Source organism: Pteropus medius, unplaced genomic scaffold (genome assembly GCF_902729225.1).
Source record: "Pteropus medius unplaced genomic scaffold, Ma_sr-lr_union100, whole genome shotgun sequence".
NCBI classification, from domain to species: domain Eukaryota; kingdom Metazoa; phylum Chordata; class Mammalia; order Chiroptera; family Pteropodidae; genus Pteropus; species Pteropus medius.
In genome coordinates this window covers 10,051,580-10,077,445 of record NW_024349519.1, presented here as the reverse complement: position 1 = coordinate 10,077,445, position 25,866 = coordinate 10,051,580, and the positions used below count along the sequence as shown (strand labels likewise).

Below are 25,866 nucleotides of genomic sequence, written 5' to 3'. Positions count from 1 at the left end.
GCTGAAAATTTTTTACATTACGCTTCACTTGGTGCACTTTCTTTCACATGCTTTGAAGAGGAATTTCATTAAAGGCTAATCAGCCTTTTGTTCTGTTTCTGTAAATACGCTTGCTGCATGTAAGAGCTCACTTGCAGAGCTCACTTGCACCTTATCCTACTTGTCTAGGCAATGACTATAACTACTTGTATTCCTTAGCAGCTCCCTGCTTCCTGTAACAATTTGTAACATAACCATCAGTACTCCGGCCCTTCCTCCTGTTACTACTTGCAACCATAGCAACTCCCACCATCTTCTAACGGTCTGAGTTCAAATCAACCAATCAGCTTATGTAAAAATCCTGTATATAAGGAATGTTGCAACTGAGTTCGGGGCCCAGATTCTTCAGAGCACTAGATCCTCTGGGACGTAATAAATGTGAGTTCTCTTTCTCCTTGGTTTTTCGCTGGTATGATTTTGGAGCTTTTCCACAACAGCTCTATGGAAAGCTTGTCTACCTCATAATTCTAGATCACTGGTTCTGAGACCAGGGAACTTGTTAAAGAAACCAACATTTTCAATCCTATTCTGCACATATTGAATTGCCAATTTCCCAGGCAGTGCTCTTCAATCCCTTTTTAACAAGACCTCTAGATAATTCCAATGCACTTTAAAGGCAGAGAACCACTGCGCAAGAAGTTTTTTCCATCGGTAAGTGAATGTGGTCTGCAAACCTCGGCGTAATCCACTGGAAAGCCTGGCTGGCCAGTGCGGAACATATTCGGGCGGCACTAGGACCGCGGCGGCGCGGGCCTTGCAGCTGCCGCCGACGCTCGGGGCGGGGCCCAGCTGTTCGGGAGCCCGGGTCTTGCAGCTCGACCCGCCCCTGAAGGCGGATCGGAGTTGACTTAAACTCTGGGGCCCGGGAGGCTGGCCGGACCTCCTCTCGTACACTGCCTTGATACTTCGCCTGTCGGTGAGTGTGGCAGTTGGTACCCGGCTGCACCGCGCTCGCCTTCTGGGATCTCCGGCGGGCGGTGGGCACCTGGAGCCCGGGCGCCCGCGGGCAGGGGCAGGGCGCGCGCCCGCCGAGCGCTTTTGTTCTGAGGCGGGGACCGAGTCGCGCGGGCTGCGGGCGTCGGGCGCCTCCGGGCCTTCAGTCCCCGCCGGCTCGCGCGACCCGCGGGCCGCCGCCCCGAGCACGGCCGGCCTGTCTCGCCCGCTGCCCTGCTCGCGGTGCAGGGACCGGCTCTGGCCATCCACGGACGTGCAGCTGGAGCCCGAAGGCGCCGCCTCGCCGGGTGTTTTCCTTAAAATGCTTCCCCTCACAGTGGAGGTCGCGGGTGGCGTCAGCGAGTACGCATTTTGTGCAGCTACAGGGCGGTTGGTTAGATAGGTGGGAGTTAGGAGTAGCTTCTGTTTTTAATTATTTCCTGTCGCTGGCGTGGAAAAAAAAAATCTTTGTTTTGCATTTACTATTTATCGAGTTCCCTTCCTCCCCACCCCCATTATGGTGTTCCTGGCAAAACAAATGCCCGGCTTGCATCTCCAAGCGTCCCGCGAACGCGCCTGTGCCGGATGTTTTCTGGTCCTTAGCAATAGTTCGTTCCTAGAAGCATTTTTAAATGCGCAAATGCCTACTGGTTTTAGATGTTCTTGAGGGACGCGGATTCCCTATGCATATGTCCTTAGGGTCCTGAGTTCAGCAGCTAGCTTTCGGGGAATCATTTCAGTGAAAACAATTTATTTGTAATACTTTTAGAGCCTGTCTTCAAAATAAAAGAGAATAGCAGGCGATGTTGTATGACGCTGGGGTGTATTTTAATAGGCGAGTTACAGACCTTGTTTGGGGATTTTCTGTTTAACATGTTGGCTGTAAAAATCATTTAAGTTTTATTTAGTGTTGACATGAACGAATATTAAGGTGTTGGTTACTTCTTCCCCTCTGTACAGTGGGATTCTCTCATTCATCTAATAAAGAAAATTGCCAAGGTAAAGTATTTTTGTTTGGGAATGAAAGGACAATACTGGACCTGGAGGAGGGCTCATAAATTGGGATTCTAATTTGAAAGAAAATGGTATTTTAGGTCAGACTTAGATTCTATTTCTCTTACTTTGCACACTTAAGAATTCAGTCAACTTGGTATGCTTTTGGGTACAACCTTAAGTAACACAGTTTTGCACAGCAGTGTCGTATCAAGTGAACGGATTAGCATGTACTTTTATTATAACTTTTATTATACTTTTAATATAAATAGAAGTGACATGCATTTTATATTAAATAATTAATAATTATGTAATGTTTCTTGACATCCCAAGGATCAAGTAAACATTGTGGAGGGACACTGATGTGTTTGGAGGTAAATGGGAACATATACAGTAAGGAAAAAATAACATCTTATTTAAAGGTAAGTATGTCACCTCTAAGGTAGCCTACTCTAATTTGTCTCTTATGGAAAAAAAATTAACTAAATGAATCCATTGATTAAAAATTAAACTGTAGGACAACTTGAGGAGAAATAATGTGGTTGGTTTAGCATGGAGTATTCAATTTTTCATCTTTACAAGATACGGAAGAGGAGGTTATGGTGAGGTGACTGAGGTCCAAGTTACTAAGACTGAGGTCTACTTAAGGTTATTTTCTACATGCTTTGTTTCTTATTTGATTGTATTTATTTTATTATTAGTGGCACATGGTGTTGGGGAAAGGCAGCACAACACAACTCTGAGAGAACCAGTCTGTGATATACCAACCTATAAAGCCAAAGTGATCATCTCCAGGGTTTCTGCCCTGTGTAATGATTAAGATCATGGTCCCTGCAGTCAGACTTCTGAGCTTCAGATCTTGGCTACCCCTTACTATCTATACAAACTTGGTTAAATATTTAACCTGTCTGCCTCAGTTATCTCATCTGGAAAGTGAGGTAACAGTAGTACCTACCTCATAGAATTGTTGTAGCATATTTGGAACAGCTCCTGGCACATGGTAAGTGCTCAATAAATTTTAGCTGTTATGTTAGAGGAAATATATTTTATGGCCTAAGACAACACTGTCTTAATACAAAATTCAGTTAACCTCTGAATCAATTATCAGCTTTGTGTTGATTAAACTTTTCACTGTAGATCCTGTTGTAGGTTCTGTTTTTATAAGGAAGTACCAGACACAACTCTAGTTTTTACCTGCAGGCTTATTTGAAATGAAGAATACCTCCATGAAATTCTCCACCCAAGGCAAATTTGCCCCAAAGCTTTGCTTTTCCATATTATCTCTGTGATGTGCTGGAAGCTCTCTTCCCATTTATATTATCAAAGTCTTGGGCACAATAGGAACATAAATATTTAGAGAATTGATCTAACTTACTGTTTCGAAGGTATTTATAAATTTCAAGAATTTATTTTTGTCTAGCCCGACCTCCTACACCCCCTTTTAAATCCCCACTGGAAGCATACTCTGTGCAAAATAGACATGGAAAGCATTTAATATAAGATAAAGAGCAATTTACCAATCCTCTCTATAGAAATGCAAGTTAAAATTTATTTCGTTGTATGATAAATCTTTTCTTAAAAAAAAAGAAGTAATCTCGTTGACCTTGAATTCTAAATGCTTTGTTGGGAGGCAGCTATGTAATATGTGTACTCTTTAATACCCTAAATGTGCTCATAAATTGAAGAGCAATGTTGGAGGTGGGCCTGTTGAAGTAAATGTCTCAAGTGAGACATTTGCTCATAGTTATAATAATTGCAGAGATTTAATGACAGTCACCGAGATTCTCTTGAGATGTATTAAATTACAAGACTTCATTTGTAAATAAACTTTTAACTTGTGGTTAAAATGGAAAACTGATATATAGTCCAGTTAAGTTTTGGGAAGTAAAAATCATAAGCAGATTACTGTTTTTTTAAGTCTGAAAAGAAAATTTATTGCTTTTCATAACTTAAAAGTTCATGTAGGTTGACCCTCAGGTTTGGCTAGATCCAGCATCTGAATCTGAAAAAAAGTTTTGAAGATTTGAGACACTGTCTTTGAGCTCTGCTATCTTCAGCATCGATTGACTTTGTTGTGGCGCGATCAATTCTAAGACCCACGGAGCCAATTGAGATGAATTATGAGCCTTTATGAGCCGGTATTAGCCGGAGCCGGCCGGCGACTAACTCGCTACCGCTCTCTACCACGCAGAGTTCGAGGAGATCAGCCTCGAGCTCCCAAAAGAGGCAGCTTATAAAAGCCTAGCCACACCCTAGTTAACATCAAAGAAGCAAGCAGATTAACCACACCCTAGTTATTCATCAAACAAGCAATCAGATTAACCACACCCTAGTTAATTATCAAACAAGCAAGCAGATTACAGAAGCAGAAGTTGGCCGTTAGCATATCTTTGCCCAGAACCACACCCTTAATAACTTTATTCTCAGGCACATCTTCTAAATGAGTGGCCCTAGTATCTCTAGGTTTATATCTGTTGATGTAAGAACGTTCAAACCTGTAGAAAAATTTTATAAGTTTATTAGAGTTTATTTGAACCAAACCGAAGACATACCTGGAAGCAGGATCTCAACGGACTGAGAAAATGCTCAGAAGAATGGCAATTTTGCATTTCTTTCTATGCATTTGGAATCGAAACAGGAAATATAAGGATGATTACATGAACGATTCATGAATTGGGGTAACCTCCTATCTAGTAAATAGAAAGGTGCTCCAAGAAGTTGTGCAAAATTAATATAATATTGTATATCAACTATAATTGAAAAATTAAACTTAAAAAATTATGCAAAATGGAAGAATTTTATAGGAAACCGAGTGGGGCAAAGAAAGAAAACAGTTGTTTCAGTCAAGGTGCCCGACTTTGGGGTTGGGGGAAGCGGGACAGTGCTCCTTACCAGGTGGATTACTTTGCTAATGTTCAGGAAATTCCATCTTAAATTCCAGTTGCCAGAGGGACTGAAACTGCAATTAAGTCCTGGTTTGCTGTCTTGGAGGCAAGTGACCCCACCTTTGGCCTATTTGTTTTCTTTAACAATATTAGTCAGTTTTGAAATTGAGGAGTATGAATCCTCCAACTTTACTTTTTCATGATTAATTTTAGGATCAGGTTCTCAATTTCTGCAAAAAAATCTGGGAGTGTTGCACTGAATCTATAAATCAATAAACCTTCTAATCCAGGAATGTGGATTTTTTTTTTCCTTTGGTCAGTTATTTAGGTCTTCAATTTCTTTTAGCAACATTTTATAACATTGAGTATAAAATTTTCACTTTTGTTAGATTTATTCCAATGTTTTCATTCTTTTTGATACTGTAAATAGAATTTTTTCGAGAATGTTTCCTAGGAATATATTTTTTGTATATTGGGCTTGTATTAGTCAAACTAGTTCTGTTAGTGTTTTAGTGGATTCCTAAGTTTTCTTATAAACAAGATGATGTCACCTGCAAGTAGAGATAGTTTTACTTATTCATTTCCAGTCTGGATGTCTTTTATTTCTTTTTTGTTTTGTTTTCTTTTTTTTTTTCTTTATTGTTTGCCTTACTTCCATGGCTAGAACCTCTAGTACAGTGTGAACAGAAGTGGCAAGAGTAGACATCCTTGTCTTATTCCTGATCTTAGAGGGAAAGCATTCAGTCTTTCACTATTAAGTCTGATGTAAGCTTGGGTTTTTTTGGTTTTTTTTTTGTAGACAATTTTTATCCGTTGAGGAAGTTTCTATCTAGTTTGAGTGTTTTTTATCATGAAAGGGTGTTAGATCTTAAGATGCATTTAATTTCAGTCGTTAGATGTTGACTTCATCTGCTGAGATGATTGTGTAATTTTTATCCTTTGTTCTATTGATATGTTATATAACGTTGATTTTTTATTTTTAAGTTGAACCAATCTTGCATTTCTGAGATAAGTCCCAATTGGTCATGGAATGTAATTATTTTTATATGCTGCTGTATTTGGTTTGCTAATATTTTGTTGAGGTTTTCCAATCTATATTCATTACAGATTGGTCTGTAGTTTTCTTGTGATTTCTTTTTTGATTTTGGTATTACAGTAATATTGGCCTTACAGAATTGAATTGGGAGGTAGTCCCTCTTTTATATTTTAGAAGAGTTTGTAGAATTGGTTAAAAATTTTTAATTTTTGCTGTGATTTATCAGAATGCCATCTGGGTCTATCCATTTCTTTTTGGGTAGTTTCTATTACTAGTACAATCTCTTTATAGGCCTATTTAGATTTCCTATATCTTCTTGAGTCAGTTTTGGTCACTTTCTTTCTTTCTGGGTTCTGCACACAATTCCAGTGTGTGTGTCGGGAGGAGGTTTATGCCCACACCAATAACAGGTTCTCTAGGGACAGATTTCATAGGTTGAAGGCTCAGTCCCACAAGACTGCCCTCCTCCCCACTGCAGATGCCAGTGGCAAGCGCATGTCGTTAACCTGTGCTTCTGACCCTCCGGCTCCAGATTAGAGGTTCCCACAACCCTCTGCTTGGACTTCAGGTGCTAGTTGCAAGTCCAGATTGTTACCTGTACTTCTGGCCACCTACCTATAGATCAGAGGTTTTCAAGACCTCCTCCTTGGGTTTGATTAATTTGCTAGAGTAGCTCATAGAACTCAGAAACATTTTACTTAGTAGATTACTGGTTTATTGCAAGGGATATGAATCAACAGCCAGATGGAAGAGATGCATAGAGTGAGGTATGTGGGAAAAGTCTTCTATGCCCTCTTCTGCCATGCCAACTCTCCCCAGATCGCCATATGTTCACCAGACCTGAAGCTCTGAACCCTGTCCTTTTGGGTTTTTATGGAGGCTTTATTATATTGTCGTGATCGATTAAATGAAAAGACACCTTTATTACTCATTAAAAATCCAAAGGTTTTAGGAGTCCTGTTCCAGAAACGGGTGAAGACCAAATATGGTAAGTCCAAACCTAATGTGGTCAATAGGTTCTGCGACTTTAGGTGAAATGACTGTAATGATGAAACCAATTTTATCACATGTTAATTGGTAAAAACAAGATTTAAGTTTCTAAGGCATCTATGTCATAGTGAAACAATGTTGTTTGAGGACCTGCTGTATATATATTTTTGTAAATTACAACATCACAGGAGGTTTGTCCTTTTCATCCAAAAGTTTTAGTGTATTGGCATACAGTTCATAGTATTCTTTTTTTGATGTAAGCTTGGTAGTAATGTCCCTATTTCATTACAGATTTTAGTTATTTGAGTCTTTCTTGGTCAGGTTAGCTAAAGGTTTATCAATTTTTTTTTATCTTTTCAGAGGCCTGACTTGTGGTTTAGTTCCTTTTTATCTTTTTTTGTATTCTCTAGGCTAAAGTTTATGCCAGTAAAGGATACAGTATAAAGCCAACAGGAAAAAATTAGCATGGGCAGTCTTTAGAGGTCAGGTGCATGCTTCCCGGTTCTCTTGAAGCGGAATTTTTACTTAAAAGGCTAACCTTATAATCCAGCTCTTTGTTCTGCTTCTCTAATAGGCTTGCTGCATAGGCCCTAAGGCAGGGTGACCCTGAAATTAACTAAAGACTCATCCTCCCTTTTGCTTGTTCTGACTAAATAACAAATGTAACTGCCTGTAACCCATAGCAACTCTAATGCTTTGTAACTCTTTGTAACTGCTTGCAACCCATAGCAAGTCCGGTACTCTGTGACTTCCTGAGGACAAATTAACCAATAGGCCCATGCCACTAAGCCTATAAAAAAAAGCAAGGTTGCATCTGAGCTCGAGGCCCAGATCTTCAGAGTGCTAGCTCTTCTGGGACCGCTGGCGTAATAAACCTGAGTTCTCCATCTCTCTCGGAGTGGAGTGGTGCTTGGTTTCTCCCTGGTCTGATTTTTGCAATGTTTCTGCAACATTTCCTCCATAAGAATTACATGGACATGGTTTTTCTGCAGCTGCAGACTGCAGAACATGTGGGAATATGTTCTCAAAAAGAAGTATATACATTAAAAACTCTTAAGGACCCCAAAGAGCATTTGTTTATGTAGTTTACATCAGTATTCACTGCTTTAGAAACTAAATATAGGAAATTTAAAAAAATTATTTCATTTTTAAAAGTAACAACAAATTCTTACATGTTAATACGAATATTTTCTGTAAACAATAGAAAAGTGGCTTTTTTGTATTTTTGAAAATTTCTTTTCAAATTTAGCTTAATAGAAAATAATTAGATTCTCTTCTGCTTCTGTGTTCAATTTCTTGCCACATGTTTTAGTTGAAATAGTTAAAAGATGTCTTTTGGGTGACAAATCTACCTCAGGTAGCTCACTGCTTCAGTATGGCCCTAAAGATTCATTGCCACAGTTTCTATCAGTTTTTACATTTTCTGTTTACATGATCATGTCATTAGACAAAGTGTTGTGCCTAGGGTGGATTAGAGCATAGGGATCGATCAGTCATTTTACAACTGATTGCCATCCCTTCTCACCCAAGAAAACTTGCATAGTTTCCCTTTGATTGCTGGGGAAGGAAAACAATAGACCCAGGGGAGTCAAGTGGTGTGGAGGTGGAAACCATTAATCAAGTTTACCCCAGGTTGTTGCCCCTATCCTCAACACAACTGCTGGCCAATGGAAGATCTTAATCTAAGGACACTTAGAAACTTTCAGCAGTTCTTGACGTTGGGAGTGGATGTCCTTGGGAGTTGTGTCCTTGGGCGAAGTCCCGAATACCTCATTCTAAAAGTTGTTTCCCATGGTTTCCTTATTAAGGGAAAGTAGAACTCTGTGTGTGTATTTTTTAGGCTTTAGTTATGGCCCTGAATTTAACTGATTGCTGGGTCCTTCATCTGTTACCTGACGCTGTTGACAGGAAGGTAAATTCTGCCCTATAGTCTCTTCTGGCATTTAAGGTTCCCCTTGCATGATTAATCCCAACCTTTAGTTATATAAAGTGTGAACTATTAACCGAGTCTAACAGAATGCCTCTGTTGGAGATTCTTGGAACCCTCTCAACAGAACCTGAGACAATCCGAGGAAACACTGGAATGTGGTGTGTAATGACGGGTAACCAACGGGGAATAACACTTTTATCAGATAACACTACAGAGGCATTTCAGCTTGTTTTATGCGAACTGATCAGTTTTACTCCTGGAACTTTTCTACCTCAGGAACACAGAATTGCCTCACTCGTGTTTTAATAAGTGATACTTATATTCCTAATGTAGTTTATAACCCAAAAGAATACTGCATCTTACGTAGCTTATACTTTGGTAAACACTAATTGTGTACTTGAGTTGGTTGTCATAGATGTCTAGATATTTGAGACCACCCCTCTAAAGGATCATGTTTCCTTGAGGTGAGTACCTAGAGGGTTCTAAAATGAGTTGTCAGATCTCCAAGGAAGGATAAATGACTTCATGTGTACTCTGTGTTAATTCCCACTTTAGGGAATAACAACTAGAAAAGGTGGCCTGAAATTTGTCTCTGACCTCTGCTCTGGAAATAAAACAAACTACAGTTGACCCTTGAACAACATGTGTTTGAACTGTGAGGATCCACTTATGCATTGATTTTTTTTTTCTAGTGGATATATAGTGCTGTAAATTTATTTTCTCACGATTTTCTTAACATTTTTTCTCTAAGTTATTTTGTTGTAAGAATACAGTATATCATAGTATAACATAAAATATGTGTTAATTCTTTTATGTTAGTAAGGCTTTCAGTCAACAGACTATTGGTAGTTAAGTTTTTAAAGAGTCAAAAGCTATGCTCGGATTTTTTTTAGCATTTTATTTTATTATTTTGAAGTATAGAGTACATTGGTTAGATATGTATATAGTTTATGAAACAATCACCCCGATAGCTCAGGTTTTTGACTGCATGCACGTGAGTGCAGAGGATTTGTTTAAGGGTCAAGTGAAGTGTAAACTCTCTAGCCAGAATGATAGTTACATTGTTCTGAACTTCCTGCTGACCAGTCACGATGGGATATATGTGATTGCCAACACCCCATGCTATACCTAGATTAATCAATCAGGAAAGTAGAGCCATTTATTTCTTACTTCTCTGTTCTACATGTGGCTCTCACTGGTGAACCTTGATGCTATCTAGTACATACTTAGCTGGCTTCATATAAAAAGCCTCATTGTGGCTTGACCTTCACAAAAGGCTTGATTATTCTATCCTGCTGGAAGTCACAGTCTAGTCACTTACCCAGTGTTGCCTAAGAGAAAGTACAATGAGAGTGTCTAATTGATAGGCCAGTGCTTCTGAATAGAATTTTTAGTTAGATACATGAACAACTGGAGCGTGGAGATATAGGTGAACAACTTTACCAGGGTGCCTCTTTCTCTTACAGGCCTCAGTTAATCTCAGTCTGACCCACATCTTGGCAGGACACACTGCCAGTCCACCCAGAACAAAGGTTGATAAACAGACTTGCGAGACAGAACCACGAGTGGTCCCTTATCTGCCTCCTTAGTTTCAGGTGAGCATAGGACTTGGCCACCTCTCTTTTGTGATATAGCTGCAGGCTGTAAAATATCTACAGCTGGCTCCTTAGCAGCCTCAGTATCACCCTCTGGACTAGGGACACCGATGCTGGTTTTGCTGTTTGGTAAGAAATTATATGCAAATCCATTTATTTGGTCTTTTCTCCTTTCTGTCTGTATAGCAGTGTGGAGAAACAACCTAATAGCTGTGATAGTGGGGCTTGCAGCCCTGCCAGCCATGGATGTTACTGCTTAGGTAAGACTGCTTGATTTCACTTGTTTTGACAGTTAAATGTGATTTAATGTATGTAGAGAATGCAGCACAGTTCTTGCCATATAATAAATTCTAATGTTAGCTATTATTATTTATAGTTATAGTTAACATACTACAGATGTATTATAATGTAAAATGTAGAATAATTTATTGAAAGCCTCTTTTGAGAACTGTTAGCCTAATTTCTCCTATGACTATGGATACAAAAAGCCAGAGCTATGATAAGTTCAATAATCTTAATACTTTTGGAATTCCTGAAAAGTAGCTTTTACACCGAAGTGTTGGTGTTTGTTGTTTTGTTGATTTTTTTATAGATGTATCTGTAGTTTTTTCCAATACAAATCAGTTTTCCAATGAAAAAATGCTAGTTTTCCTCAATTTAACCATATTAGTAGACACTCTCCAAATACCTTTGGCTGTGGAACACTTTGGAATATCTTTCCATTTCTTTGTATCTTCTTTGATTTCTTTCAATAGGTCTTGTAGTTTTCATTACATAGGTCCTTCACATGTTTCATTAAATTTATTCCTAGGTGTTTTCTTCTTTTTGTTACAATTGCAAAAGGAATTATTTTTTCTACTTTTTTCTGACATTTCATTATTAGAGTATAGGAATGCTGGATTTTTGAACATCAATTTTGTATCCAGAGACCTTACTGTATTTGCTTATTGTTTCTAGTTGTTCTTGTGGAGTCTTTAGGGTTTTCTATATAGAGAATCATGTCATCCGCAAATAGTGACAGTTTGACTTCTTCGTTTCCTATTTGGGTGCCTTTTATATCTTTTTCTTGCCTGATTGCACTCGCTAGGATCTCCAGTGTTAAATTATATATAACAGTGGCAATAGTGGACAGCCTTGCCCTGTTCCTTGATCTTAGAGGGAAGGTTTTTAGTTTTTCATTATTAAGTATGTTGTTGGCTGGGGGTTTGTCATAGATGGCCTTTATTATGTTAAGGTACTTTCCTTCTATACTGGTTTTGTTAAGTGTTTTGATCATAAATGGATGCTGTATCTTGTCGAAGGCTTTTTCTGCATCTTTCAATATGATCATATGATTCTTATTTTTTAATTTGTTTATGTGGTGTATCACATTATTCGATTTGCATATGTTGAACCATCTCTGTGCCCCTGGGATGAAGCCCACTTGATCATAGTGTATAATCTTTTTAATATGTTGCTGTATTTGGTTCGCTAGTATCTTATTTAGGATTTTTGCATCTGTGTTCATGAGAGATATTGGTCTGTAGTTTTCTTTTTTTGTCTTATCTTTTCCAGGTTTTGGTATCCCAGTAATATTGGCCTCATAAAATGAGTTGAGAAGTTTTGCCTCCTCTTCGATTATTTGGAAGAGTTTGAGGAGAATATGTATTAAATCTTCTTTGAATGTTTAGTAGAATTCATTAGTGAAGCCATCTGGTCCTAGAATTTTACTTTTTGGTAGGTTTTTGATGAGTGTTTCAATTTCCATGCTGCTTATCGATCTATTTAGATTTTCCAGATCTTCTTGATTCCGTCTAGGAAGATTGTATTTTTCTAAGTACTGGTTCATTTCTTCTAGGTTATTAAATTTGTTATTATATACTTTTTTATAGTATTCTTGTATGATCCTTTGTATTGCTGCGATGCCAGTCATAATTTCCCCTTTTTCATCCTTGATTTTGTTTATTTGTGTCCTTTTTGTGAATCTAGCCAGGGTTTGTCAATTTTATTAGCCTTCTCAAAGAACCAGCTCTTCGTTGTTGTTATTTTTTCTTTTTCTTTTTTTTTTGGTTTACAATTTCATTTATTTCTGCTCTAATTTTGATTATTTCTTTCCTTCTGCTGACTTTAGGCTTCATTTGTTCTTCCTTTATATATACGTTTTTTAAGAAGTCATTTTTGAGGTACTGAAATGCTTAATGATGAAATCGTGTGACGTGTATGGTTGGCATAGATATAAAGAAGAGAGAGGAGGAACTTTTTCCCGTCTATAAGTTTAAATAAGGACTTCTTTTTAATTTGGTATTTGGCAATTAAAGATAATGTTTGTTCATTCAACAAACATTGATTGATGCCTGCTAGTCTAGATGCATATCATTGGGTTGTCCAGAGGCAGTCTTTTCTTATGCCTGTCATTTTGGTTATTCATAGTACTGTCTTTTGGTCTAATAATGTTTCAGTTTCTTTGATGAAATAATGGTCACCCTTGTATACAAAACTTTTTGGTGTTACATAATTTGCCTTTTCATGTTCTATTTCTTCCTGTCTCATCATGCTATTCACAACTGAAAGATCAGTAGATTGTTTTTGCATTTTCTTCATGAGTAGTCAGTTTTATGTTTTCCTTCCCAGTTCTTACTTTTTAAGTACTCTGATACAATAACGGGGTGATAGTGGCATCTACATTTTTGTTCGTCTAAATTTTTGAAGTTAGTATTTATTAAAATTAAGGAAATTTCTATTCTTGGTTTGATAAAATTGTTCTTTTAATGAATGGATATTGGATTTCATCAAAAGTTCTTCCATCTATTGAAATAATTACATGATTTTTAAAATTATTGTAATTTGGTTAATTTTCAAATGGCAAACCTTGTATTCTTGTAATTTATTTATTTAAATTATAATTAATTATAAGTGTAATTTCTTTAAAAGAGATGTGGTATTCTTACGTCAGTTTTGGTTAGCCATGATTTTCAAGGATTTTCTTCAATCCACCTAAATTTTAAATGTATTTGAATTGTTACTCAAATACTTATCATTTTAATGTCTGTAGGGTCTAGTGATAGCCTCCTTTCCCAATATTATGTTGTATTTTTTTCATGAACAGTGTTGTCAGAGGCTTAATGATTTTTATTATTCTTTTTATAGAACCATCTTGTGGCTTGTTGAGTCTTTGTATTTTTGTTCATTTTGTGTTTATTTCACTCTATTCTATTTCTGTAGTTGAACTTATTCTCACTTCTTGTGATAAATGTGGAGATTGTTTCCCACTCCTTTTTAAAAATAAGTATTTAATGCTATAAAATGTCTTCAAGTCTTATGTAAACATGGGGATGGGAACCTGTTACAAAATGGATTGTGTGCCCCACCCCCCAGTTCATACGTTAAAGCGCTAACCTCCAATGTGACTGTATTTGGTGATGGGGCCTTTAGAGAGGTAATTCTAGGAGGTTGTAGGAGTAGGTCCCTAATTCAGTAGGACTGGTGTCATTAGAAAGAGACACCAGAGATCTCTCTCACTGTTTGAATATAAAGTGCATGCTTTATTTCTCAATAATTTTGCAATTTTCTAGCTACATTTTTTCTATAATTTCTAGATTAATTCCACTGTGAATTGCACTGGATTATTTTAAGCTTTGAAATTTGAGATTTGCTTATGGTCCAGCCATATGGTCAATATCAGTAAAAATTCACATGCACTTAGAAAGAATGTATATTCTGAAGTTGTTGAGTGTAGTATTCATGTAAGTCAAATTTATTTTTAATCTATCTTTCCTTTATCATTTACTATGGATATGGATTTGTCCATTGTTAGGCTTCTCAGTATACTGTTGGTGAGAGTAAACTTATTTCAACTTTTTTGGAATGCAGTTTCATCACTGTTTATGAAAATAGTTTTAATGTCTTTCGACGCATTGATTTCACATCTATGAATTTCTAGAAATGTTTAGTAGAAATATAAAAGCATAAGTACAAGAATGCTTAGTAAAATTTATAAGTGCAAAAACTTAATACAGGCGTGCCTTGGAGATATTGTGGGTTCAGTTCCAGATCACCACAATAAAATATCACAATAGTGAGTTGTAATCTTTTACCCATTGAGCTTCTTGCCTTCAGTTTGTAAAAAATGCAACATCTGTGAGGTGCAGTGAAGTAAAACACAATACATTTAAGAGGTATGCCTGTATCTAGTCCATACATTACTGGTTAAATGGTGATATATGCATAAAATAGAATATTATTCTGACAATGAGGTTAGAAATGTGTGTGGTAAAATAAGATATTCTAGGTATAGTAATGAAAATCAGGCAAACTGTACACAGTGTGTTTGGTAGGATTCCATTTGTTTAAAAGATCAAGTTTTATTTATGTATTATTGTTTTTTATGTATGGAAAGTTTTTGAGAGAAGGCAACAGTAGATACCCTTAGGGAGTATGGAGATGGACAGTAATATATTTGAACTTCTTAAAATAGTGAGCGTGGGTTACTTAGAATAAAGAGCTAGTTAACAATAAAAGCAGAAAGTAATCACCACTTAAACATAAAGTGCTAACTGTATTATGTAGCATGAATTCCTATTAAATACCCTAGAGATTTTATTAACATTTGTTGTATTTATTGTTGAATCCACTTTTGCTATTCCTCTTTCCCAAATTAAAAATGAGGATTTGTCTAGTCTAAGGTTTCAGGAATTATGATGTAGTCAGCATTAATATTAAGGTAAACTAATTTTCTTAGATGTTCCCTCTGGGCTAAACAGTTTTGGTAATAAATGATATTTATTTCCTACAGATTCTCGACATTCAAAAAGAACTGACTTTTAATACACTGCTAATACATCAACTCAACAATGAATTGGAACATAAACCCAGAGAGTGTCACCTTACCACCATTGTATCCTAAAAACCAATCATCTTTTTTGGAGACAACTTTAATAAACACACCATCTCAAAATGCTTTAAACTACCCTGGAAGTAACCAAGAAGCATGCATGTTTCTCAGTAATTCAAATCCAGTTTCACAGCCACTGTTCAACATCAGAAATTATAAAACTCCTCAACAGAGCTCTGTTTCTGATATGCAGAGTGGGACAATTGTGGCCTCGCAGACTTCGGTAGAAAAAATTACATATGCAAATGTTAAAGGACCCAAACAGCTAAATCACAATTTGCAAATGCCTTCAGGAGTTGCTCAAAATGTGTGGTTGAACCCACCAGTGAGAAATTCTACACTTTCTCATACAGGGGCAACTGTACCTCAACAAACTGGTTTTGGAACTAATACACTCAATACACACACACTACAGAATCAATTTGTAACATCGGATACCTATTCTATGCAAGTACAAATGATTCCTTCTAATTCTATAAGAATTCCTATAACTTATCAAGGTAACCGGAAACTTAACTCATCTTTATCGGAGCGACAGGGTGACTGGGCACAACAGTATACATCCAATGGACTGACCTATCCAGATTACAGACCACTTCCAAAGCAATACAGTTATTCATCACAAAACTTTTTGCAAGATCCTACACTTCAGACACAAACTCCTTTGCCACCTACATCGTTACAAGTTAAAAATAGTCACCCTCCAAATTCTACACTGACTTTACAGTCAAAGCAGACTGCAGCTGTACATTCCTTTCAATATGCATTCACTCATACCGACAAAAGACCTCCTCCTCCTTATGACTGTAGATATGCAAGCCAGCCTTTGCAAAGTACTCAGCATGTTATTAAACACTCTTCTATGGAAGTTCCTCAGAGTCAGGAAACACACTTACCTGAAATAAGGAAAGACTTTTGCAGAGGCTTTCAACAGCAGTGGCAAAACCTTAATGAAAATGCCAGCACGATTGGACATTTCTGTAACTTGAAAGTAAACACTGATGTCAGTCAGCCTTTTAATGAACCTATTGGATCTTCTTTGGATGCTGTTCAGATTCTTACTCAAAATAATCAAGAGGAAAGAGGGGATTCTTGCACTCTAACTTCAAATCAAGTACTAGACACAAGCGCCACAAAAGAAAAGTTAGTGAGGGATATTAAAACATTGGTAGAAATAAAAAAGAAATTCTCTGAACTGGCAAGGAAAATTAAAATTAGTAAAGGTCTTTTGATAGCAGCAGGTTGTAGTAAAACAACTAAAATCTCTTGTAATGAATCAGCTCAAAATTCTGAACTGTCTCAGAAACAAACTGCCAAAATCCTTCCTGGACCACAAGTAAGCGTAGTTACTTCAGCGCCTGTAGAGGACAAACCACCAACAGTAATGGAAACTGCAGAAGAAACAAGTAGAACACAAAGTACCTTGAATTCCAACATTCAGGACACCAATTGCAGAAATTTTAACCAAGTCAGTTCCATTTTACAAAATTCTGTGTGTTCAGGAAAGTTGACAGTGCCAGAAAAGTTAAATGATTTGAAAGTTACAACTTTAAAGACATCAACTCTAGGGAGTACCCATGCAACATTAAATAACACCCAGTTTTCCTCAGAAAATTTTTTCGGCATTGAAGAAAATGTGCCAACGAAATCTGAAACAACTACTGTTCCTCAGCCTAAGGCTTTTGAGAAATTACCTTCAAAATATCTAAATAAAAATAGGCTACTTCTCAGTCTTCTTGCACATGGAGATAAAATTGAAAAGACATTATTAAAAGATGTTCATGGAACTGTTCAGGATTCTGAACCACATAGTTTTGAAATGAGTCCCAATACCCAAATCACTGGTAACCAACTGAACTTGAAAAACATGGAAACTCCAAGTATTTGTAACATGAATGCCAAGATTTCAGGCATTTCTTGCCTTGAGCATAAATCCTCAGCAAATGAAATGTCTTCGAAAAGTGACAGTCAGTGTTCCATGGAATTGCTAGCAACATGCCTTTCTCTGTGGAAAAAGCAGCCTTCAGAATCTTCAGGAAACAAACAGTGTAATGAGTCAAGAACAAACAAAATAGCAATTGGAATTTCAAAGCCTGTGGAAATCTGTGATAAGAGTCCAGTTTCAGTTGTGGGAAATTCTCAGAATAAGATGATTAACAGCTCACAAGAAACAATTTTGTCAATGGTAGTGCAGAATTATGAGTCTTCGGGTGCCACTATTACAAAAGGAACAGAACTTCAGATTGCTGTAGTGTCACCTTTAATTCTTTCAGATGTCAAAACATTGCCTGTCAAAGCGGTAACATCTGAAGCTTTATCTGAAACAGTGTATCCTGTTATTAAAGAAGGAAGTGTTTGTAGCTTACAGAATCAATTGGCAGAAAATACAAGAGTTACTACTGCTTCGAAAGCTAATGAACCAGTAGCAAGTACAACTAGCACCAAGATTTTCCCACTTATTCTGAAAGAAAAGCAAAATGAGTCAACTAATGTTAATTCAGAAGACACACCTAATGCCAATCAAGGAAAGCATATCAAATCAGAGCCTGATATTCACTATCCTATGAGTGATCAGCAGGCCTCCTACAGTGATATTGTGAATAGTGATATGTTACAGATTGACAATATTTGTTCTCTTGTTGAAGGTGATATATCTTATAATTCTCAAATAGCAGAGATATTCAACTCGCCTGTGAAAAAAGTCGAGTCACAGAAATCTCTACTTAATCATCAAGTGATTAGTAGTAGACAACAAAAAGAACCATCAGACAATATCAATGAAAATAAAGACTTTGGTTTTCAAAAAGATAATGTACAGCACACAGATGTTTCACATAAAATGCCTGATCAATCAAAGTCACTGCAACTTCCAGAATCAAATAGTGAAATTCGAGAGGAAAATGACTTGGAGCATATCAATAAACAAGAAAGCACAGCTAAAGATACATGTTCATCAGCTGCTACTCAACAGGATGGTAACCCTCAGGAAATTGATGTGTCCTGCAATTACACTGCCCAGGATCCTGCAAAAAATGAGATTCTTGATGATAAGACATCCATCTTATACCTACATGATCAGCTTTCAGAACTGTTAAAAGAATTTCCCTATGGTATTGAACCTGTGAACACACATGAAGGTTCTGTGGCACAACAAATAACAGACCAAATCTCAAAAGATCAGTCTTGTGATAAAACCAGCTGTGACTCAAAAGACTCAACAGACCAAATACACATTACAGTATTAAACTCAGAGCAAATGAAAGAAATATTTCCTGAACAGGGCAATCAACACTGTGAGGTAGACAAATCAACAGAACCTGAGAAAGCAAAGCCTGTCACAGAAGAAAGGAGTCAGTGTGACCCACAAGTACATACAGATGGAGGAAGTCGTAATCCTTTAATACTGGATTCTGAGAAAGATGATGTCGATTGCTGTGCATTGGGGTGGCTTTCTATGGTTTATGATGGAGTGCCCCAATGCCAGTGTGATTCCATCAAGAACTCTACTTCAAAGGAAGAAAAAGGGAAAGATCAGTGTTCTCCATTGGAGACCAACAGTTGTAAGCAAGAAGAGAGTACCTCTGATAGAGATGTTCTTTTTGGATTTTATAGTCCTCCAAGTAACAATCCAAAGATTGCTCTGACTTTTCCAGATGAGAAAGAATGTTCTCCTGAAATAGAACAAAGCAAGTATATAGAAGATGTATTCAAAATAAAACATAACAGCTCTCTAAAAACAAAGACAAAACAGGAATTATCTGGTCAGCCTTTATCTGAAGGTGATAAAAACATAGATTCCTCACAAAGTCACAAAAGAAAACTGAAATTTCATGAGGTAACTTTTCAGTCTAGTAATAAAAAATTTTCTCAAGAGAGTCTGCAGAGGAAGCTCATAGCACAGTTACGTCCACTAAAAGCAAAGACAGGTTTTTTGACAAATAAAGATCTGCACGTGAAGAATGGTTCTTCAGTACAGTCAGTATTGCCAGAAAAGAGAAAATTGAAAACAGATGACTCTGAACAAAAAGTTTTAGAAAAAAGGAAGTCAGAAGAAGAGAGCATACTTGATTCTGAGATAAAGAGGATGAAATACGATAAACAAGGGCAGAATAAAAATGGAGGTGGTACATTTAAAATACATAATTTTTTGTCAACCCCAACTGAAAGAGCTAGAGTTAAAGAAAAGACAGTATCAAATGTCAAGTCCTCAGGCTCTAAGGATAGTTCATCTAAAATTAATAGAGTTCTATCACAGGAGTATTTACAAAAGCAGAAGCATAAAGAAGCAATGGGTAGCAAAGCATCAAAGAAAAGCTATGCGAAAAATACACCATGTGATTCTCAGTCCATGTGGTCCAGTAAACACTCTATGCAAATTGAGAGTGGGAAATCAAATGAGAGACATAGTAGTGTACAGACCTCTAAAGAATCATTAAATATTTGTACAAGCCATGGTAAAATCCTCAAAATCCACCGTTCCAAGGGGTCTAAAACACACATTTCAAGGAATGTTAAAGGTACAGCTGGTGGAAAGCAACCTGATAAAATGTGGATTGATAAATTAGACAAAAATGTTAATATAAATAATGAAGTTGAATTCAGCCAGATGTCTCCCCAAGCAAAGGAGCAAAGGAAACAATATCTGAACAGAGTTGCATTTAAATGCACTGAACGTGAGAGCATTTGTCTCACAAAATTAGAAAGTTTACCTAGGAAGTTTAATAAAGAGAAAGAGAAGAGACTGGAAAATAAGCCGAAGAGCATTTTACCTAAGAAAGATGCTACAGAAAAACGAAGCATGCTGGAGTTTAAATTATGTCCAGATGGATTAATTAATAAGAGTACAAACTCCAGTGAAGGCCAGAAGAATCTGCAGTCTTGTCCCGGGAAGGAGCAAGTCCCTGTGCAAGGTCCAGTATATATTTTTTTGTTGTTGTTTGTTTTTGATGGTGTCTACAACATTGTAAAGAGTCGTAGGTCAAGTAGGTTGGCACCTCTCCTGCAATCTTGGGTAGCTGTGAAAGATGAACACATTTTGCCATTACTTATTATTTTTCTCAGTAAATAGGTGTTCATCAGGCAATATTTGTTTTAAGTTTGTCTTCCCTTAATTGTAAATTGTACTATTTGTACCAATGATGAGGCATGTAAAATTGTAAGGTGTGCCAAGAACCTTATATAGTAAAAAACGTGTATTGTGTTAAGCTAGAAAAGTGTCTTATGCACATTATTTCAAGTTTACTTTTGTTGATTTTCCTTCGGAGTTGCAATTTGAAAGTCCTGTGAATTTGAAATTTTGGTCTGTCAGGAGGTATGTAATGATTATTAAAGATATCTTTTTATACTACGTATAAAAGGTTCATTCATTTACCATCTTTAAAGCAGTTGGTGACTGTTATTGAAGTTAAAGTGGTAACATCTAGTCTACTCATGAAGGAGGACCGTGGAAACAGTACTGTCTAGTGTTAAGTCACCAAACCCAGGAAGGCAAATGCAACTATTGGTTAGCTGAATGGTAGAATTCTCACATAGTATAGGAGGGAAGGAATAAATAGATGACTAATTATTTGTGGTAGTAAGGAAACATTTATGGGTTGTGGATGTTACATATAAAACATTGTGCCGGGAAACCCAGATTGGAAAACTAAATGATTTGAATGGAAACCTTAGTATCTCCTGTGCCTTTTAGGTGGTAACTGGGTACGTAAAATTACAGTGTAAATAAGGTACATTTTCTTGGAAGGTGATAGGGATATATGATTAAAAGTATAAAATTCATTTTGTAAAGTACTGATGATTTCACTTGGTGCTTATAACTAGATATCCTCAGAATTTGAGGCATGGATGTAATAGGAGCATTGAAAGTGGGTGGGGGCAGTGTGAATGATGTTTTCTATCATGTACCCTTAAATACCTTGAGATGCGTTGGGCGTTCACCCCAAGTAGGAGAAACATAATTTACATAGTGAAGACAAACTTTTAAAACAACTAATTTTCTAGCATGAGATTATTTAGGAGCTTCAAATGGGAGAAAGTACTTTTTTAGGTCCTTTTTAGGATTGTTTTGTGAATATATTTAATGCCTTTTAAAATCTCTTTTATGCTTACCCGATTTTCATTCATTATAGTAATAAAAGTGGTAACTAGCAATATCTAGACATCTGAAAATGAATATTTAAATAGTTTCAGGAATAAAAAGTACAAAAGAAGACTGGATAAAATACATACCTGAGGAGAAAAGGATTCCAGAAGCCAACCAAGAAATAGGTAAAATCATTTCTTTATCACTCTGTCATGTATAAGCTGGGTTATACTTACAAAACTATTGTGATGTTGGATTTTTATTTACATTCGTTTTTAAATGATTCAGTATTTGTATGTACGAGGGTTGGAAGACATTCTCTCCTATTTTCTCTCATGCCGTGGAGAAGGAAGCAGTGATCTGTTTGCTTTTAACAAGAAAGTAATTCTCATCACAATGAGTTAGATGAGGATAGGCATAATTTTTCTGTGTAGGACAAGGCAATAAATATTAGGTTTTGCGGATTGTAAGGTCTCTCTCCCCTAAATAATCATCTCTGACATTATAGTAAGAGAAAATAATAAATGAATATTATGGGCCATAAAATAATAAATGAATGTTATGGGCTTTGTTGCAATTAAACTTTAAAAAAATTTTTTTTACCAAAACTGGCTAGAGGCTGGGATTGGCCTGCAGGCCATACCTTCTTTGCCTACCCTTGGATTAGATGATTTGCAAGGCAATTCATTTAAATCTCAAAACCAGGTAGGCAGGGATGTTCCCATTTTATCAATGACAGCTTAGATCACTTGACTAAAATTGTAAGGCTCCTAACTGAATATTAGGGACTTGAACTGGATTCCCTTTCTTGATGTTTATTAAATGTGTAATTGAATTATTTTGATGATGAGAGACCGATGCTCTTAGTTAACATTTTTTTTTGGTTGAGGAGGGATTCGGGCTGAGGGCCAAACCAGAAAAACCAAAGTTTTTATTATCCGATTTAATTAGTGGAATGAATGTAGTTTGTTTTTAGGCTTTTGCATTAAGAATGAGAAGCTAGGGTTCAGAAGTTTTATCTTATTTTGGTCGGTCGAATATGTAATGACAAGAGTTTATAGTCGCTCGGAAATGGAGAGAAACAATTCCACCGTGAGCAACAAAAGAGAAGCACATTCTTTAAAAGAGGAATGTGACAGATTTAGAAGAGAGCTAAAAGCACAAATACATCTAGAAACCAAGTCCTACACATTGAAAATGCACGTAGGGAAAAACTAAAGTTGAATCAAAAGAGAAATGTCTAATCAAAACAGGAAAACAACCAGAAAAGGGATCTGAGAGTAGAAAAGACTTAAATTTGGAACATGGAAAGTCAGAAATGCAAAAGATGGAAATGGGCATGTAAATAGGGGCAAGAAAGGTCCTTAGAAACAGGAGAGACATAAATGTTAACTCATAGAGAAGGTGAGAGATTCCAGTTCATAATTGGAATCTGAATATGAAACTACTTGGGAAACAGATGCATGCACAGGTTGACCAAAGAGGCTCAGAGATAAGCATGAGCTAAATGACAGGCATAAAAACAGTCACATCTAGGATGAACAATAAACAGTGAAAGTGGAATATCAGTACTCGGAATCATGGAAAAAACACAAACCAGAGTATAAGCACAATGAGATTTGCAGCAACTTGAGAGAAAAGCGAAGATATAAGTCATCGAACTCTCTCAATCTGAATGGAGTCAGGGAAAGAGTGAAAGATAAAACATAGACCAAGATGAAGAGACTGGAGAATGGGAAACCTGTGTGAAGTGAGACAAAAACAAATGTCACAAACTCCCAAACAGCTATACAGAAACATTTAAGTATACATCTAAATTTGGTAGCAAAGTTTGGAGTGTGGATAGAGCAAGTTAGAAAACTACCGGTCAGGGTAAGGTTGAAGAAGAAGTAACAGAATCCAATGGAAAGCAACTTAGAGACCCAACTCAGGCCATCAACATTACTGATGTCATGAAAGAAAGATAACAAGGGCATAAAAGAATTATGAAACAGTTAAAGAAGACAGAATACTTGACCTGCCTAGGCAGAAATAGGTAAAACAAATCTGTCATCCAGAGAAGAATGGCAAAAGCAGGAATGAAAAGTGGGAACGCTGAATCTAGGAAATAGTGAGATAGGAGCACATCTAGAAAGGCACAGAAGTATGTAAAGCTGGGCCTATCAAGAAAAGGAATGGTGAGGCTAATGCACACTGAAACGGTCTAATGAAACAGAAGTACAGGCATGTCTTAGAATGCCTAATGCATAACAAGGCCAGAATTTTACTATCCGCTGTTTAAAACTGGCTGATGTTTGTGCTCTTCATATTTAGATTGCTGTTAAGAAGGTCACATTTGTAATAGTGTGCAAATGATAAATGAGATTTTTATCAAGCAAGGAAAAGGGTAGAGCAGAACAGCCCTGGGCGGTGAAGACAGGAGTGAAAGTAGAAAATAGCCCCCGAAGGAGAGGCAAGATGTGCCATTTGTATAATTTATAATTCAATCGGAAAAGAGCCATAGTTTGTCTGACTTAACTCCTCACCCTAATTTTTTATCCCAGAGAAGAATGTGTACTTTCGATCTATTTTGATTGACTGTATGTTGGTCACTAATGTTAACAGTAATAATAAAGTAAATAAATGAAATTTTTGTTTCCGTAGATGATGATAATGTGGCTAATTCAAGAGTCGTCAAGAGAACCTTCAGTGCAGATGGATTTGAGATAATACAAAACCCAGTAAAGGATTCAAAAACAATGTTTCAAACCTACAAAAAGATGTACATGGAGAAGAGAAGCAGAAGCCTTGGTAGCAGTCCTTTAAAATGAGAAAATTTCTCTCATTTTCTGTTCAGAATATTTTACTGGAAATAGGATGGCTATGATAAAATTTCTTGGTCAAAGAGTTTGGTTACCACTTAGGTTATTTTTATCAGTGGAATTACTTAATTAAAATGGCTGAGAACCTTAGTTATGGATAGCAGACATAAGATGTAGATGATGGTATTTGTCAGGGAAACCATAAGGTATTGAATTTTAAAATTATTGAGCCAGGTTCACCATATTTTAAAAGGAATTCTTACACAAAACTTATTTTGAAATGCTAACTATCCATTCTGAGGCAGGACTATTCCTCAGTTAAGGACTTGTTTATTTTTGCTGAGACTGCAAATATATTTTTTTTTCTAAAACTTATTAGCAAAACTTAGTTTTTAAAAGTGCTCACTGAATGTCAAAGTATATTCCTAAGTATTTTATACCTAATTGTAAACTTTTTGTCAGAAGTCTTGTTTTATACTTGTTAAAACTGAACAGAATTTTGGATGATGTCAAAACCTTACTTACATACTTGAAATAAACATTTATTTTTTAAAAAAATATATTTGAAATCATAATGGATTGTTTTGTGTTTGATTTCTCACCCTCACAACAGGACGCATTTTTGAAAGGTGTTTTGTCTTTTCGTAATTAAATTTATTGAGGAACATTTTCTAGGATATGACATTTTCAGCGATTGAGAATTACTGTATTTTGTAAATGGAAATACTACTAAAAACAGAAAGCTATAAATAGAATGATGTCATTTGTTTCCAAAGACTGTCCATGTACTAAAGTGATGCGAAAGTAATAACAAAAAGATATTTTGTTGCAAACATTAGGGGTAAGGTTAGGACTGTAATATGTGAGTTATCTCAGAGTAAACGTTGCAGCCTCAAGGGCCACCAGCAAATATTCTCAGGGCGGATGAGAAATGGGTTAATTCATCCCACTTCTCTGTTGTGCCTTTTGATTGGTAAGTTCAGCTATATACATTTACGGTGATTATTGATATGAGAGGACTTAACTACAACTGTTTTGTTTTCTGGTTGTGTTTAATAGTCTGAAATACTATTTCCTGCTTCTGTTTTTCTGTTTGCCCTCTTACTCAAAGTTTTGTGTACTTTAATCTTTTTGTTTCAGGTCAAAGAGCTCCTTTAAACATTTCTTGTAATTCAGATGTTGTGGCAGTGAATTCCTTCAGTTTTTGTCTGTCTGGCAGTCTTTATCTCTCCTTCATATGTGAAGAATGTATTATTCTTGGCTGGTGGTTTTCTTCTAATATTTTGAATATATATAATTTCACTCCTGGCTTGTACTGTTTATACTGAAAAATCTTATGATAATCTGATGGGATTTCCTTTGTAGGTTACTGTCTTTTTTTCTGCCTAGTTTCTTTGAGAATTCTTTCTTTGTCATTAACTTGATAGTTTTAGTGTAATGTGTCTTGGAGAAAGTTTTTTTCATTGAGATAATTACATGTTTTGTTAGGTTCTTTATTTGAATGTCTAGCTCCTTCCATAGGTTTGGGAAGTTCTGATCAATTACTTGTTTGAATAGACTCTCTGTTCTCTCTCCTCCTTCTGGTCTACCCATTAATCTTCATACTGCTCTTTCTAATGGGGTCAGATTTCATAGTTTCATTTTTTTAATTCTTAATTTTCCTTCCACCTGAAATAGTTCTAGATTTTTATCTTTGAGCTTGCTAATCTCTC

The 25,866-nt window shown here is 36.5% G+C and overlaps 1 protein-coding gene across 9 annotated transcripts; it reads left to right on the top strand.

Moving 5' to 3' along the window:
- Positions 1–803: 803 nt before the first annotated feature.
- On the top strand, positions 804–24,729 carry RESF1 (retroelement silencing factor 1). Of its 9 annotated transcripts, none has more exons than XM_039882359.1 (8): positions 820–955; positions 1,933–1,971; positions 2,299–2,387; positions 10,273–10,401; positions 10,591–10,661; positions 15,173–20,181; positions 21,455–21,538; positions 23,997–24,729. In XM_039882359.1, exons 6-8 carry the CDS (start codon positions 15,231–15,233, stop codon positions 24,161–24,163), a joined length of 5,202 nt encoding a protein of 1,733 aa, XP_039738293.1. In that variant the 5' UTR covers positions 820–955; positions 1,933–1,971; positions 2,299–2,387; positions 10,273–10,401; positions 10,591–10,661; positions 15,173–15,230; the 3' UTR covers positions 24,164–24,729. The 9 variants fall into 9 exon arrangements, with proteins under 9 accessions (XP_039738290.1, XP_039738296.1, XP_039738294.1 ...); XM_039882355.1 differs by having other exon boundaries at positions 10,588–10,661; XM_039882358.1 differs by lacking the exon at positions 820–955 and adding an exon at positions 1,204–1,335 and having other exon boundaries at positions 10,588–10,661.
- Positions 24,730–25,866: the final 1,137 nt, after the last annotated feature.